The following is an 18073-nucleotide window of genomic DNA, read 5'->3' as shown; positions in this document are numbered from 1 at the left end:
AAAGCTTTGAAATCCTTTGTTATTTAGAGGTTTTATAAGCTTAAAAAATCTTTTTGTTGTTTCATCAGCGGTTATATTATGATGTTTTGTTAAATCACCGTGAAAGAGACCAGAGTAAATTGCATTTCTCGGTGTTTTAACGCTGATTTACTGTTATTTTGTTTTTATTATAGAGAATTATAATTATGACAGGCGGATTCACGTATCGCGATGCAATACATAAAAACCGGAGTACTAAAAATTGTCGAGAGTATCTCACTCATCTTGAGAATGAAATCTGTAGATTGGCACACTCGTCAATTTAACGTGAAAATTCAACATGTAACGTTTGCAATGCTTCGGCAAACGACTTTTTTCATTAAGTTTTATAAATTTTGTATAAAACTTAAGACAAAATTTCTGAAAACTTCAAATACATAATTCTGAAGAAATGAACACTAACAGCGTTGTGTGCAAAGCACTCTTGCATACCGTATATACACGCTTATAAATCGGATTAAACTGCAAACAACAAAACCTTAATCTTCCGCAGCAAAAAGCAGCTACAAATCAGGGTCACGGTTATTTGTTCTAATAATTACTCCTAAGAAACTGCACATACCCAGGTCTGCCGGCGAATTATACGACGGCAGATCTAGGTATGTGCAGTTTGCAGGTAGAATCACCTTATAAGCGAATACATACGGTATAAACTGTATCTTGTACTTTGACTTTAAACATTCTTTCGTGTTTCTATTAACAACAATATCTGATAAATACCCTTTTTCTCCCTTTCTTTCTCACTTATTCAACGACTTTATTTATGTACTATAATAATAATAATACATATATTGGAACCGCGTTAATTCGTTCCTGAAGAATATTTCCGGATTAACGAATTTACTGGATTACTGGATTTCTGCCATGCATCCTTCTTATGTAAGAAATTATTTTCTGCTTGAATACTAATGCGGTCAGTATCTTGAATAATCTTTTTTAAACAACTTGACATACGTCACATATGGTCAACGCGTGATTAAACAGTCATGACGTTAGAAAAATGTTACTTGATCGGTGCTAAAAAAATAATGAGTCTAAACATTGAGATAAACTGCAGTTAATATACGAAATAAAAATTTGGTATCCATGAAGGACTGCAATTATAAATGATATAAAATAAAATAACTGCTGACAATTAAAAAAAGCATAGCTACGACTGCTATTATTATTTTTTTTTTTTTTTTGAAATACCTATGTATAGTCATAAAATCAACAGACATGAAAATAAATCCCAAATTGTAGGATGACTACTATAGTCATTCATCGGAATTTCAGGATCGGCGAGACAAATTTCTTGACATGTTACCGTTTTGTGAAATTTTTCTGATTTTGGAACGCCAATGTCCTGATTAATTATCAATATTATCGTTAGAAAAAAAATCCACTCCCATCATTTTTGTTCCAGATTATACGAGTCCGCATTAATAGGGTTCAACTATATTAGGCAATTGGCTTTAATTTTTTACCTTGGTCAAATTATGGCATATTTTAACTTTTATGAGTCCTTTTATGAGTCACAATTATTACCATTCTATGGTCTTAAAGTAATAGAAAAGAGTAAGAAGTAACAAGCTTTGTAAAATTCAACTAATAATTTATTTCCCTAGTATACAAAGTGAAAATATAAAAAAGAACTTACGGTAGTATCAATAAAATCCCAAATAATTATATAATTACATAAGCGGGTCCTGACGGTTAGAGTTCTTAATAAACTTTAGTGGACATCCCAATTCAATCCAGCACTGGAAGTGTTGATATGTCTGGGGTGGCCTGTGCATTGGTTATGTGCCAAGTCTTTTGTTGAATCACAATAATACAATCGAAGAATAAATCCTTGTTTGAAATAACATTATAAATTCAAGTCTCTATTTCCAAGAATTTTGTTTTTGAAGAGCACTTTGTATTTCCAGTGAATAAATAATTTGAATAAACAAAATTCCACCCCAAATAAATCATTGGACGCAACAATAATACAATTAATATTGCTAAGACCGTAAAGCATGAATATATAATTTTTAAATAAACGAGATTTATATTTTAAAATAAGACGTAAATAGAGACCCCGAATAAGGGTCAAAATTACATTGTTCTAGAAGGATCTTAGTTATAATTAGAAGGTCCCTCACCAAAATTACAATAAATCATGTGACAGTCATCACGTTCTCTAAAATAAAATGTCTTGACTCAGTTTATGATAAGGATCCTCACTCAAAAAAAGGTTCTTTACAAAATTATCACTGATTTTGGACAAGGTCAGCTACTAGACAATATTGCATTATCACATGATTTAACGAAATTAAAAAAAAATCCTAACAATGCAAATTAAATATACATAACACAACTTGCAATTTGTAACATCGATGCTCTTACCAACATTATTTAACTTTTTGTTTATATAGTTTATGGCAGTGAAAATAACATTAAATGAACTGTGTACCTTTGATCCGTGATAGCAGACAGTGTGTGTGTGATTTAGATTTTTAACGTAGCTTTAACAATTTTTCAGTCATATCGCTACGATGTCTGCAGTGTGTCAGTTTATAGTTATGCCTAGCACTTGGGCATCATGCCGCAGACATGTAGCATGATGTCCCACCCAGTCACATTATCCTGACACCAGTACTAACACCAACCTCTTAATGCTGAGCGCCAAGCCAGACACCTGTATGTACCATTTTTGTAAGTCTTTGGTATGACTCGGCTGGAGATCGAACCCACGACCTTCCCCATCTGAGGCAGACGCTCTAACCACTAAGCCACCGGAGCAGTCGCAGACTGACAGAGTACCAATCTAACTTGTCAGCAGACAGAAGTACCAATCTAACTTGTGAGCAAATTATCATTTTGTGAACATATAGTCATTGCTGAATCACCAACAGAAATATAAAGTTGAAAGTTATTCACTTTAGATGTTCCACACATAACATCCTACCGATGAAAAATGGGGTCGAACTGCAGGTCATTTTTGTCACATTCAATTTATAATATAAACCTATGAATCAAGTTACACCCGTAAAAGAAATAAACGTTCATTTGAAAAAAAAAGGATTAAATTTCATAGATCATAGTGCATAACTTTTGAATTTGTCCCTGCGAAAAGATGGCTGATTGTGTAGGTTAGTGGTGTTGTTACTGTTGTGGTAGAATGGCTTACCACAGGGTGACACTGGTGGAATGAATATCATCATTATAGCTTCTTATGAGGCTACAATGCTCAAACAACAGAACACCATGGTTAACTACAGGGGTACTGCTGTCACAATGTTACATTATATGCATGCCTTTGATATGAAAAGTATCCCAGTATAATATCCTGTTAATTTTTCTTTTTTAGAACGGATCTTTATTTTATGCCTTGCTTTTAATTACTGTATTTTCTAAGAGAAATAATCCTAATAAATTCACTTGAGCTAAATAAGATCAAAAATTTCTCAGTACCCATCAGTTGACATTGATAACATTATGACCAAGAAATTTCTGAACTATTTAAAGATGTTAATGTGGTCTAGTAGTAAAGATGGCTGCCATGGTTCAAATCCAAAAATGTACAAATACTTCATCTTTCTTCATTGTTTTAATATGCTGTTTTGCCTTGAATTGGGAAAGAACTATGTTACTATTAATATTAGCTGTCCGAATATAAACAACAAAAAAAAAAACAGCTGAACATAAACGGTAAACTGTTGACATCACACGAGATTTTTTAAATTTGATTGCTCTGAGTGAATAACGGATACATTTCACCGCATAGATGAAAATGTTAGTGTTTTCACCCAAACAAAATATATCATTTACTCGGAGCAAGAAAATATCTAAAATATTCAGCATCTTTGGAAAAATATATATTCGCAAATAATTTGGGCATCATTCATATTCTTTCATACCACCTGTTTACTCTTCTCCATCAGCTTATCTATTCTAATATTGTTTATTATTTTCCACTTTTTATGCTTTTTTTGTTCTTGTCATGTGATTGTATTAGAGACCTTGAATTTCTCAGATTCTTTCCAATCCATTTGCAATTGTGACTTTTTATAAGATATGCTTAAACTAATTGTTGTACTTTTAGACACAGTACTTATGGTGTGCCAAACTTTGTTGAAAATTGGATGAACGCAGAATTTTGTTATTTATATTATGAGCTGTGTTATTTCTAATAAGGTTTGACAGAAAGACATTTGCAATAATCTGGATCCTCTTAAGGCCTATTTTGTTTAATAATACCTGGTAAGAAATTTAATTAAACCTGCTCATTTTTTTGCAAGACAACTGAGAAGGCAGACATTTTTTATGATGAAAATGGGTGGATTACAAAGTATAGTTTTGTGTGAATCATACATGTGACAGAACAGAACGGTCAGGTTTGGACGGATAATAAAATATGCACAATTTGGTCAATTTTTTTAACTTCAAATCAGGAAGATATTCATTGAACTGATGTATAGCATGCAAATCATCAAAAATGACAACTATTGAACAAAAAAATTCGTTTAACTATATTAAAATATGCACATCATCTCAACACATCAGTCCTTTTGCTGTAACCTGTTTCCTTTCAACGTGTCCTCAGGTATAGCACAAACATTTTTAGCCTTCCTTCATAGATGATCGGCTTCATTTTAGTGCCAGTCCTCATCACTGAGATGATGTATCATTACTAGATCTAGGTCAACCTGAATATCTATCTGAAAAACTTCCTTCTAGTGTCTGCACTGGAATGTGGCAATGTTACCACAACTCTACATGTCTACCAAGAACTATAAATGACCTGTGTGGGAATATTCAGACTACTGACTTCGTGTCAGAAATGCTCAAGATTGGTGCTATCTTTTGAGAAGTTCTTCATAAAATGGACTCTGTTCAAATGGCAGAATGTATATCCATATCCCTTTGAACTTGTTTAGACCACTCGGCCACTCGGGGCCCCTGTTCTGGAATTAAAAATAAAAATAAAAAATTCTGAATTTCAATTGATGATGGAAGGGATGGAAGACACCCTTCATCTTGGGAGTAAAATCGTCCCAGCCGGTAGGTTCAAGCCTATGAATAGTGTAGTAATCCATCTGAAACAATTAAACATTAGGTAACTGATTTCTGGAAGCAGCAATCTGAGAAAGTCAATGAAACACAAAACTCAAAGAAAATCAGTAATGCAATGAAATTAGATCATAGTGACCTACTTTTGTCAAAATTGTGTAACAATCCACATATTAAGTTACATGGCCTGAGACACCAGTGTCATAGAAACCAGGCTAAATGCCAAGGTAAACCAAGGTGCTGACAATGGAATAAGTACAAAACAGTTATTACTTGTTGTAACAGTAAGCATGACATAGTAATAGGCAAGGAACCAATAGTCCAGATGGCAAATATTTAGTGCATAAGAGATTGTAAACAACTGTTCAATTTGGACTAGTGGCATGGAAAAAAAAAACAACTGGCAATCCCATAGTACAGACTAACTCTAATTAATTTTAAGAATAAAATGGTCATTGATTTCAACTTCCTGGAATTGCCTGACCCTGAGAAAAATTAATTATGTATTCCAAACACAAGAAATCCCATTTTGCTCAGTTAATTTATGGTCCAGTACTTTGCACTATGGCCCTGAATCAACATTTGCAACATTTCAGCTTCTTGGAAACAGCCTGACCTTTATAGACACAATTTAATGGCTAATGCTAGTTTTAAGGCCTTACAATCTGTTTGAATTAGGCTCAGTTGCCATCAGCTTCTTGAAAACAGCCTGACCTTTTTAGACACAATTTAATGGCTTATGCAAGTTTTAAGGCCTCTGTTTGAACTCAGCTGCCAGCAGATATGGCTACAGTTACTATAACCAGAAAAATCCATAAAACTACTTTTTCAAAAGATGCTGTAACAATCTGACCAAATCTGAATATCCTAGTATCAAGAACATCAGCATCACCTTTACATATTTATGTAAAGGTGATGCTGATGTCCAATTCAATATGGCAGCCAAAACTCTTAAAACCAATTCTCAGTAAAAGAATGTTTCCTTTTCTACAAACCATGCTGCCATAATTGCCTTTCATGCTTTACACATGCAGACACACACATGACTGATGTTAATAAAAAGAAAAAGTCATTTCTTTGAATCCTTTGAACAAAACCTTAAAAGTTAAAATATAGGCCAGTGTAAATGAACAATGTGAAACTCAGGAAAGTCTGTATTGTGTATCAATAAAAGCACAAACTCTTTAGACAATATCATGTTTATTATGTCTGATTACATTTTAAAGCAGAAGCCCATCTATCTGAGTTGGGTTCAGTGGGTGTCACCCAATTCATGGGTATTCTAGAACCCCCAGGGGTCTGAGTAGGTACAAGAAACATATCCCACTCATGTCTGAAATAAATAAAATAAAAACAAAATAAATAAAACAGCTTCAAAATCTTTTTCTTATAATTATAAATCGAACCAAGAAGGTAATGAAAACCAGTCTGCAAGAAGAAAGCATAAGAAGATGAGAAAAAGTGTGAGTGCGTTTTGGAAGTTTATTGTAGCTTTAAAAAAAATTCAGGCATATCACTACAATGTCTGCAGTGTGGCAGTCCACAGTGATGCCTAGCACTGGGGCATCATGCCACAGAAATGAAGCATCGTGAGCCACCCAGTCACATGATCCGGACATCAGGCTGACCAGTCCTAACACTAACCTCTTAATGCTGAGCACCTAGTGTTATGAAATACCTGATATGGCTTGCTTAGACCACCATCAATTCCAGTATTTAATGTGTTTCGCGCGCCATAGTATCTTGTAAATACACTTTTTCTTTGCACCACGTGAGGCCTTTATTGCTTGCATGGCACATGTGTAATACATGTTAACGTGCGCGACTATATATGTTACTTAGGGATCTTGACTGACACAGCCATTAGAGGGAAGCTCTTTATGTGTTTAGCTGTCGGGGCGGGATCGCCATTATGTCTTACTTAGTTTGAGCCAACGAGTTGGGTGAGTTATATTCTTTTTAATTAACTCTTTTTAATTAATGTTCAGTTTCGCAAAACACGTTCAATGTTGTATTATACGTTTGCGCTGTTTTATCGTACTTGTAGTTTAATTCACCAAGAGTGTATGGCTTATGTAATATGGTTGTGAGAGATGGTACAATTCAGATTATTAACAGGGATATGAAGACATATACAATACTCCTGTTGGTAGGTTATCTTGTCGCTATTATAACTAATACTGAAGACGTATTATGTATGTATTAGAGTTTTAGTATATCATATTTCTATTTTTTTGGTATGCCATTCGTACGTCATAGTCGTACAAAAGGAATATTTCAGGTATGTTAGTATTAATCCATTTGAAATGCTCAGATATTTTAATCTAGATACACAGAAAACAGACTATTTGGAAAGTTGTTTCTTTTCATATTCAGCCAACTAGGTGTGGATAACTAGGCGTGGATTACCAGTTGTGGATAACTAGGTATGAGTGTCTAGGTGTAGATAACTGTGTGTGGACTGACTAGGTGTAGCCAGAGGCCACAGCAACAGTGATGAAAGACCACCAGGAAAGTACCAACGTATATGTGCATCAAAAGTCTGGATGGCTGAAGTGACCGAGCCGGGAAGCGGGTCAAAGGGCATATGAAATGTCAAGTAAACATTGGACATACATATAAGAATTTCATTAGAGTGTTTGACTATAAGAAGGTCATAGTGTTTGACTAAGAGAATTTCATTATAGTGTTTGACTATAAGAATACCATTAGTGTTTTGACTATATAGGGAAAGGTCAGCATATTGGTTGACCATAGAGACAAAAAGCATGGTAGTGTTTAATTATCTGAGACAACTTTATAATTATTGAACATTTCAAACAATTATATCTGTTCTTCATCATAGTTTTCCATTGGATTCATATTATGTACCTTTGTATTTATTTTGATGTCGTGTTACTTCATCATTAGTTTGAGAGAATAATACATCTTTTTATTGTCACTTGCATATGTGTTTGTTATTTCTTAAATACCAATTCAGTCTCAAAGGGTGTTAGCTCGACTACGTTACACCTAGCAATGCAGCTGTCAGAACATTTTTTTAATAAGTCTATGGTATGACTTGGCTGGGGTATGAACCCACAACCTACTGCATCTGAGTCAGATGCTCTAACCACTAGGCCACTGGAGCGGTCCAAATGAGAAACAGAGTCTACAAGTAGAATGTATATTCAAATGAGAAACTTTTACGAACATTAGGGTCTGCATGTAGACTGCATACTCAAATGAGTAATTTTTTTTTATTAATGAAAACTGGATCTGCAAGTAGACCCATACTCAAATGAGATATTATGAAAAACTGGGTTGCATGTAGACCCCATGCCAAAAAAAATGAGAAATTTTAACAAAAACCTGAATAACAATTCCACTGAATGTTATGTCTCACCTGCTTCAATGTGAAAGATTCCAAATACTTAGAAGAGTGACTGGAGTGAAACGTTGGTCATTGTGACCTTTTTTTACCCATTTTAAGCAGCAACCTCCATGGTCAAGACACCCATCAAGTTCTACAACTTCACATATAACCGCATCATACAAACTGAGATCAATACAAAAATGTAATGCTGACACATCAACAACAACAAGAATTCTATCAAATGTCTCACCTATTATTTATAGCTGAGTCAACAAACTGTTGACATCACAGACACCATTGACAGAAAAGCGATAGCCATGGCTTGCTTTTCCATGTGGACATAGCAATAATCATGTCAAGCATCATGGTTAGAAACATTTACATTAACAAAGATTTGTTGAGAATTTATTTACCAAATCCTACAAAGCAGAATTACAATTAAAGTGAATTTGGTTGATAAACAGCTGGAACAAGATGCTGGTCAAGAACCTATCTAATTAAAATACATGCATGACAGAATATATTTCTAATACTATTTCTTGTGACATTAAAATTGTATACAAAAGGTGTGAAGACTAGTCTTGTTCACAACGGCTTGTATTGATGCGTACAGATTTGTGTGGTTCTGCATAATTTACATTTTAGCTGGTACTCGCATTTGCTTCTGATTTGGAACAGCATTCTATTGTTGTAAGAATGGTCACCAGTGAAACTCTTAAATATTTTTGTACATAACACAGGGTCCAAGCATTCCAAAACCACAGAAAAACACATAGGTTAAGTTCATTTTTTTCATATTGATTTCGTGCATGTATAACTTGATGTAACAGCGTTTATGTTTGCTAGGCCATCTGGTAAGCATCTATACTTTGCCACCACCAAGTTGGCTTCTTGTGATGCTAGACTGGTTTTATACCTTCCACGTATGAAGTGATACTGATATCAAGCTGTCTGTGAAATAACCAGTCTACTAGATGACTCTAATCCACTGAAAGTTTAGACTGACCAATATGTTTATGGCAAGCACCCAAAAGTTCCAACCAGCATTCTCCGAATATCCTGGTAAAATTTTGATAAATTTAACTCATGACCAGTTCAGTTACAACTCAATTATGTAATTGTTTCTGTTGTCAAGTGGTGACAAAAAATTCCTGGGGTTTTCCTGACTTTCATCACTATTTGCAGAATTCATGGACTTTTCAAGGTTAGGAAATAATGATCATTTCTCCAGTCTTTTTCTCAATTTCCTTGTAACATGCGAATGCCGCTGGTTGGATTGGACATAGACTCTCACTTACCTGTACATTATTATAGAACTGTACATCTGGGTCTAAGTTGTTGTTAGCTGGACTGGGTATAGACCCTAATCTAGCAGCACAGTACACAATAGCAGATCTGGGTCTACACTGGTCTACTAGCATATTACACAACAGTAAATCTCAGTCTAATTGCTTGTTTCCATATAAATATGCCAAATCAACCACAATATGAATGGCTCTAAAAACAATATTTAATTTAAAGTTTTGAGTCAGAGTTCCATGTTTCTGTTCACACAGCATCATGACTCAAGGAACAAGATTTGTTTTTAAAAAAATCTCATTATTCTGTGCCCTTTCCTAAAAATGTTAAGAAACTAAGTTATTTCATTTCAACTAAGTGTATCCAGCAGTTGCCTGAAATAAACACAGATGGATTACTGAATAAACTCTGAAGTACTTGCCTTATATGCAACAAGGCCTGAAGATTCTGATTGGCTTGGTCATAGTACTGGTAAAATGGAAACAGTGGACTACTTGGGTCTGAAGCATCTACATCAAGAGGAAAAATTGACATTAATGGAAATAGCATTCAGAAATATATTTTGGACATAGAACACACTAACTACTCTGCCACTATGACTCCTTCCTCCATTAGTCACCTGTTCGAACATGCAGGGGGATGCACCTGGCCTACTATACCTAACCCTCATGGAGTTTCAGACATTATAAAAAAGGATACGGAGCAAATTATATTACCAATACTTTGTTTCTGTAATATTTTCATTCACTTTTGATAAATGAGTTTTCGAATTATATGAATAATGATGGGTAACAAAAGGTTTTATTAAAAATTCTCAGCTGATTTAAAACAACATTTACAAAGTTTCAATAAGAATAAAGTTCGTCTAAAATAATATGGTACAAAAAAATTAATTTATATGGATCCATGGTCTATAAAATAACTGAGTATGAAATATTACAAACAATAAGGTGTTCAGTCTTCTGTACATTAGGTGGTTCCTAGAAAATACAATATGTGATTGAACTATTTTTTTGTTAAAATAGCCAAAAGAGTGGTTGAATTGTGCCTTCAGTTAAAATTGCCAAAAGATTGGTTGAATTGTGCCTTCAGCTAATATAGCCAAAAGATTGGTTGAATTGTGCCTTCAGCTAATATAGCCAAAAGATTGGTTGAATTGTGCAGACATGTCATTTTCAAGATTTATTCATTACAGATTTAGAACTACACAATAAATGAATTAACAAAATGTAATGATTCTTTTTAATTTTAATTTAATACTATTTAAATGTTTCTTGATTAAGCTAATATAATCAGCAATAAACAATGAAGGTTAAAACTTACTTTTTGCATGTTAACTAATAATTAATGAAGCAATAACAGCTGCTATAAAATTGCATTTTATAAGTTTGTGACAAAACTCAAAGAACATATATTAAAATGAGAAAACAATACATGCAGTTATTTCCATATTTTGAAAGTTACAAATATGAAAGGGACATAACCTTTATAACCCTTGCTTGGACAATTCAATAATTAACCTATTATTAAAAAATTTGACTCTAAAGACTGCTTTTGGGGCAAAGAAAACTCCTCTTTTTCTGGTTTTTGAGTAAGATGTATTAGATCTACAAGAAATGTATAGTCACTGACAATTATATTTTAGGCAATAGAGTAATGCTTATGATTACCATTCAGCCCAAATAAAAACTCCTGTGTCTTTCTCTGTTCAGATATTTCCCTGTCCAGCTCCTTCTGATAAGACCTTAACCTCTCTTTTTCACGACTTTCTTCATGCTCTTCCTCCAACATCACCTTTGCAAGGAAAAAGATTTTAATTAAAAAATAATTATGTCTGACACTAATTTTCAATACATAATACTTAATACAAAAATAACAATATGCATGTGTAGTCATGAACATGCAAGTTTCTGCCCTTCAGGCATGTTCTTATAGCAAACGAGCTGCATTCTCACTATTTCTAAAGACCTTTGAAGCAATGAATGATCAGAGGGTTTCCTACACATCTGTCAATGTCCAGCAATAATAATGCATAGGACTACATAAATACTAAATAGATATGCTAAATTCTAAAATATCCACTTTTTCAAGACGTTTTCCTCAAAATGTGCTGGAGAAAACAATATACTTTATTGCACACCTACACTACATACCTAGTCAACAAAGTTTTAATGCAAACTCCAAGTATGGTGGGAGGAAAAGTGATCACAACCTGCATTCTCAAAATACCACTTCTTTATAAAAATGTTCAAACAATTTCACCACAGGAAAAAAGCAGAACCTTACTACAAATCTAAACTAACAAAATATCTGTACTACAAAATTTCAATTGCATCCTCCAAGCAGTGTGGAAGATGAAATTATGAACTGAATTCCCCAAATATTCATTTTTGCAACAATATATTCAGTAAATGTTCCAAAAAATGGGCCAGAGGTAACAGGTAAAACATTACTGCCAACCTTCATCTAGCCAACAAATTTTCAATAAAATTATCCAAGCAGTGTGGAAAAAGAAGGAAATATGAAACAAAGTCTGATAAAAGCTTGTTTGTTTAAAAAATACCCTCCAAGAATTGGCTGAATGAGAAAAGTAAAACTTTACTGCACATCTAACAAACAAGCCTATAAAGTTTCAATAAAATCTTCCAAGCAGCATGGAAGAAGTGATGATGAATTCCCAAAAATATCACCTTTTTTGACAATTCATTCAACAAATGTCCCAAAAAATGGGTAAGTATTTAAAAATCTAACCATATTATGCATCTGCAACAATTGCATAACTAGCCTACAAAAGTTCAATAAAATCTTTCCAGCACTTTGGGAGAAGTGACAAAAAGGTAAACTTGCATAAAAGTCAGTTCATTCATCAATTTTCAAAAAATGTCATCTGAACACTAGTCAGAGAAGAGAACAATGCTAGTGCACACAAATCTAGCCTACAAGGTTTCAATAAAATCTTTCAAGCAGTGTGGAGGAAGATGCAACAATGATCTGAAATCCAAAAATACTACCCAAAATGGGCCAAGGGAAATTAGGGAAATTTTAATGCACATTTACACCAACCACACTCAAAATCAACAAAATTTCAATAAAATCATCCAAGAACTACTTTGGAGGCAATGATGAGATAAATTCTCAGAATACATCCTTTTTGTCTACAATTTTGCAAGGATTTTCCCCAAAATATGGACCAACAGGAAAAAAGAGTAAAACCTAACTGAACATTTACACAAACCACATATCAGGCCAACAAAGTTTCATTAAAATTCTTGAAGATAAGTGTGGGAAAGACATTTTCTTTGTAAATAACTTGAGAGTGAATTCCCTGACTAAATTCCTAAATATGTATTCCAAAGACTCTGTTATAACATTCTTTTGTTACAATGTTTAATTGTGTTGATTCTGCATCTGAGTTGTGTCGTCCACCTGAGAAAATTATCTCAATTATGTTTTCATCACCTGAAGCCAGATAAATAATGGCAGTCAGTTTTATAAAAATCTGACATACTGATACACATTGTCCCTACAATTTCAGATCATCCCCCTCCTGTAATCCAAGTGAAGGGCCCGATGGGGTTGTCAAAAAAAATCTACTTTGCCTGAGAAAACTTCTATTGTGCTCATGAAATGTGGCATTTTATTTTCAAGTTGTTGATAGCCCAGTAAATTATTAATATATATCCCCATCTATGATACTTATGCAGATCGTATACTTACCCTACTTTTAACAGCTGTGGTAAACTTTGTGTACAAATCAAAGCATGTAATGCATGAATGGGTACCAGACTGCCTGGTTAAACATTAATTAGTGCTCACCTGACCTTAACATACATGCGATTCTACCAGTGGTAGCACCAAAATACTGCTTTTAAGACTGTCTACTGCACCTACCAGTTTATAGCTGCAATCTATCAATTTTTTAAATCAACAGATTTCTCTTTTAAAATGTGAAACCCACCACCCCAAACAGCATTTTAATGCATTATATAAACACATAATAGAAGCAAACCAGAACCAGTCTAATGGGTACCAGAACTGTTATAGCAACCATTGCGACTTGTGCAATGATGCCTGGCTGAGTAATGGGAATAAGGCTAACATGTGTACATAATATATTGTAAACTGATTACCTCATTGGTGTAATCTGGAGATTTTTGGTAAAATATGAGATATGTTTGAGGTGTTATAAATAATAAAGGGATCAAATGTGGTCCATGATGGCTTTTGTGTCTCTGATTAGAACTGTTCCTCTTTTGGAATAAGTAATATAAAAATAAAAGGCTGAAGAAAAAAAATTATTTCAGCTTTAACACCTGAGTATTTTTTAGTTTTTTGTCTTCTTTATTTGCATGTGTGTGTTTGTGTGTGTGTGATTTGGATTTTTAACATAGCTTTAACAAATTTTCAGTCATATTGCTAAGATGTCTGCAGTGTGACAGTTTATAGTGATGTCTAGCACTGGGGCATCATGCCGCAGACATGTAGCATGATGTCCCACCCAGTCACATTATCCTGACACCAGGCTGACCAGTCCTAACACTAACCTCTTAATGCTGAGCATCAAGTGAGGCAGCTGTTAGTACCATTTTTGTAAGTCTTTGGTATGACTCAGCCAGGGATCAAACCCACAACCTCCCGCATCCAAGGCAGATATAAACATTTTAACATTTTATAAACATTTTAAATTTGTGCTTTCGGATCTCAACTAATTTGTCCTATCTTCTAATTACTTCACCCAATTCTGGTCACCTCACCCAATTATTTAAGTCAGTATTGATCCTGGGTATTGATGCAATGAGCAGAATACTGATGTTGTAAGATGATTATTGTATATTCAAGTCACAAGCTACTTTAAGTCAAATGTCAGTCATCAACAGTTTAATGATTTTTGGTGAGACCTCTTCAATAACTTGGCAAAACAGGTTTAGCAGGAAAATGATGATAACAAAATTATATACCTTACCTTAAGTGCATTTTCTTCTGCATGATAGGTATCTAGCTGCTTTGTTGCTATCTCTAATAGTTCCTCAACGCTCGTCTCAAAAGTCTGCTCGCTACTAACACTAGTGTACAAGCCTACAAAATGACAATGGACAAGCGAAAGAATGCTTTTAAATTTACAAAAGTAACAAAGTTGTGTAATTTCAGATTTGCACATTCTTGTGTTTGATATACATTATTTTTACAAATACTTGTCTTTACTATTGAAACTGGCTACTTTCCCTCCATAAATTTCACAAATCAAGGCAGCCATCATCAAGTTTGTTACTGTTTTGAAAACTTTATTGTATGACAATTGCCACTTTTTAGTGTTCAATTTGATGCATGCAAAACTGGATTATCAAGTACAAATATATTAAGTGAGACAGCTAAAAACAGATGCAAATTTAATTCATTTGTTCACAACAGCATCAAAGACCTAAGCTAACTCTGTATAAAGCATCCATCTCCTATGTAACTAAGTGTATGTTTTTAGGGACTGGCATATTTCTATGATTTATTTAAATGTGGGTCAATGCTTAGCAATAATAAAAAAATGTTTATAGACACTTTTTGAGGACAGTAGTTCCACCTCTTTAATAAGAACATCCTGCCAGACACCAAAAAAGTGTATTTTCACTATTTTTCCACCTCATGATAGGTTACCCTTTTCATGAAACCAGAATTTTACAGAAAAGGTAGCATGGTAAGTGGGGGTCTTATGATTATTGTACATACTTGCTTAAAAGTCAAGTCTAACTGCAAACTGCATAGATCCAGATCTGCCATTGAATTATGTGCTGGCAGATCTGGGTCCATGCAATTTAGAACAAACAACACAGACCCTGATCTATATGCAATAACAGATCAGGAGATCTATGCTAGTTTGCAGTTGGACTTGTACATAAGTACAAACAGTAAGTTTTATTGTAAGGAAAAAAGTTAAGCTAAAGTCATTAATAAAAATCTAAGACAATTACCTATGCAAATTACTGACAAATAATTTTTAATAAAATATTAGCCATATGTTTGCAAACCTACCCTGTCTTTCTTGCCTGTCTTTTCTGAGTTTACGGAGCTTCCTCAGACCATTCAATATGCTGATCATTTTTGTCATGTCTGAGATCTTCTTCCTCACCTCAGTCAGAGCGGCATCAGCTTCCTGCTTTAACTCTTTCTCCTAAACAGGTAATAAAATACATTCATACACAGCCCAGTTCATTTAACATGATTATGTAATCCAGCCCAGTTCCCATGTGATTTATATAATCCAGCCCAGTTCTCATGTGATTTATATAATCCAGCCCAGTTCCCATATGATTTTATATAATCCAGCCCATTCCAGTAAGTGATTTATATATAATTCAGCCAAGTTCTAAAAGAGTATATAATCAACAGTTTTATAAACAAAATAAAAAGGTCAATTCTGGGAGGCTTGTTTTCCCTTAATTACATGCCATGTTCACTTAATTAAAAGTAGCACAAGAAAATGCATGCCTTAGAACCTTAGCTATATATAAATAAAAAATCTAAGAAGTCAAATATTCCAACATTTCACATGAGGTCATCATTTAATGACAGGTGATCTATAGAAGTGACCGGCTGAGCCATGTTTTACTGCAGTAATACCGTAACCAGCGAACTGGAACTATTAAAACCATAAACAGTTACCCTATTGCAGCATCCAGCTTATATGATCATTTACTGATCTGCTTTATCCCTACAAAGGTATGTAACAAATATGTAGCTTTCGGGGGTGAGGTGGGGTGGGGTTAAAACTAATTTAATTATGCAATACTTACCTGCTGCTTTTATTTAGCTAACCTATTTTAATGCCGAAAACTCACCATCTGTTTGATGTAAATACATCCTCCCACAGAGTGGAGAAAAGTCAGAATGACCTTTTGCACACAACTGTTGTATGCTGCATAGACATGTGCAGAAGGTAGATATTACATCATCTTTTTATAGACAATGATTATGCAAGACATTTGAGTGGGATGGGACAAGGGTATTGGCAAGTGAGGCAGGTAAGAACTGCATAATTAAAATTAGTTTTACCCACAAAAAACTACATTTTAAAAGCAGCAATTACTTATCCTGTTGCTATTGTGTAGCTGAATTTGTTAGTTAGGTGGGTAAGCTGATGCTCTCATCAAACTGATCAAAAACAGAGAAACTGAGTAGTGCTCACCATCGAGGGAGAGGTCCATCTATAAAAAGTTGATGTCTCTCTGAGCCACATGTTATACCATAACAATGGGCCCCAAAGAGAAACAAAATCATGAGATGTCTTGCAGTGCTCTACCTCCCTAATGGGACATAGTAACCTCTTCTTGTGGTCATCAACCTCCATAATGGGAGGGCACAACCTGCTGCTGCAATGATCAACCTTGCTAAGAGAAGGGTGAAATATGCTATTGCCATGCACAGCCTACCAAATGGTAGGGTGCAACCTGCTGGAACCAGAGATGACCAGTGTAAATATACAAGGCATGAATCTTGCTTCATCCTGAAGAATTAAGAGAGAGTAGGAACTTCATGATATTCCCTCAATCACGGACGACAGAGTGTGCATTGTCATCATCACAGTCAAGGATTCTCTGAGTTGGAGAGTGTCTGGTAATCACTATGTCCCTTGATAGGAGCACCATGGGTATGGATTGCAAATCCTGCACATGGTGGGATGGTGAAGGTGGGGAAACAGGGGAAGCATAGTCCTTGAGAGATATATGGAGAAGACCTTGTCTTCAACCAATTCATCGTGTGAATCATGGGTGTTGTGTTTTGCCTCCCTAACAGATGGTTGCAAGGATATGTATTGCAATGCTCTAACTCCCTAATGGAAGGAAGCAACCTACTGATGTGGTGCTCCACCTCCTTCAAGAGAGGGTGCAATCTACTATTGTGGTGCTCTACCTCCCTAATGGAAGGGTGGCTCTACCTCCTTAATGGGAGGCAGCAACCTGCTGTCACAGTGCTCTACCTCACCATCCCACTACCTGAGGTGGGCGTGTTGTAAGAGATGTGGGAAGTGGTTGTAATCTCCCCACAGGGGAAAGTCTCTAGATCCTTCTTCTGGAGGGGCTTCACCAGCCTCCAGAGTAGTTTGTCCCACCCAGTGAGACCTGGAAGAGATTCTGGAAAATTCTGAAGAATAAGGGGAGGTAATATTCCTCTGGTCTTGATAAAAGACCATAATTCACAAAAAGTGCTATGATTGTTCAATTTGCACATTGAGCACTTATAAAGCCTGTTTGAGTATCCCAAGGGCCCATTTTGTGACCACACTGCCCCACAGACTATTCTGACATTATCCTGTAATAAAGAAATAATGAAAGACATCTGAAATCACTCGTTATT

The 18073-nt window shown here is 34.8% G+C and overlaps 1 protein-coding gene across 1 annotated transcript in view; it reads right to left on the bottom strand.

Moving 5' to 3' along the window:
* Positions 1-6257: 6257 nt before the first annotated feature.
* The window catches only part of LOC149800873 (uncharacterized), a 32416-nt gene continuing 20600 nt past the window's right edge, over positions 6258-18073 (bottom strand). The window contains exons 5-9 of the mRNA XM_089954894.1: positions 15752-15890; positions 14694-14806; positions 11401-11524; positions 10152-10239; positions 6258-6409 (exon numbers count right to left, since the gene is read on the bottom strand). Of these exons, the coding sequence (XP_089811020.1) occupies positions 6280-6409; positions 10152-10239; positions 11401-11524; positions 14694-14806; positions 15752-15890 (594 nt within the window). The 3' untranslated portion in view covers positions 6258-6279. The remainder of the gene's footprint in view (positions 6410-10151; positions 10240-11400; positions 11525-14693; positions 14807-15751; positions 15891-18073) is intronic.

The sequence above is a fragment of the Sinohyriopsis cumingii genome, chromosome 4 (genome assembly GCF_028554795.1).
Source record: "Sinohyriopsis cumingii isolate HCF-2022 chromosome 4, ASM2855479v2, whole genome shotgun sequence".
Taxonomy (NCBI): Eukaryota; Metazoa; Mollusca; class Bivalvia; order Unionida; family Unionidae; genus Sinohyriopsis; species Sinohyriopsis cumingii.
This window is presented reverse-complemented; position numbering and strand designations above follow the sequence as displayed.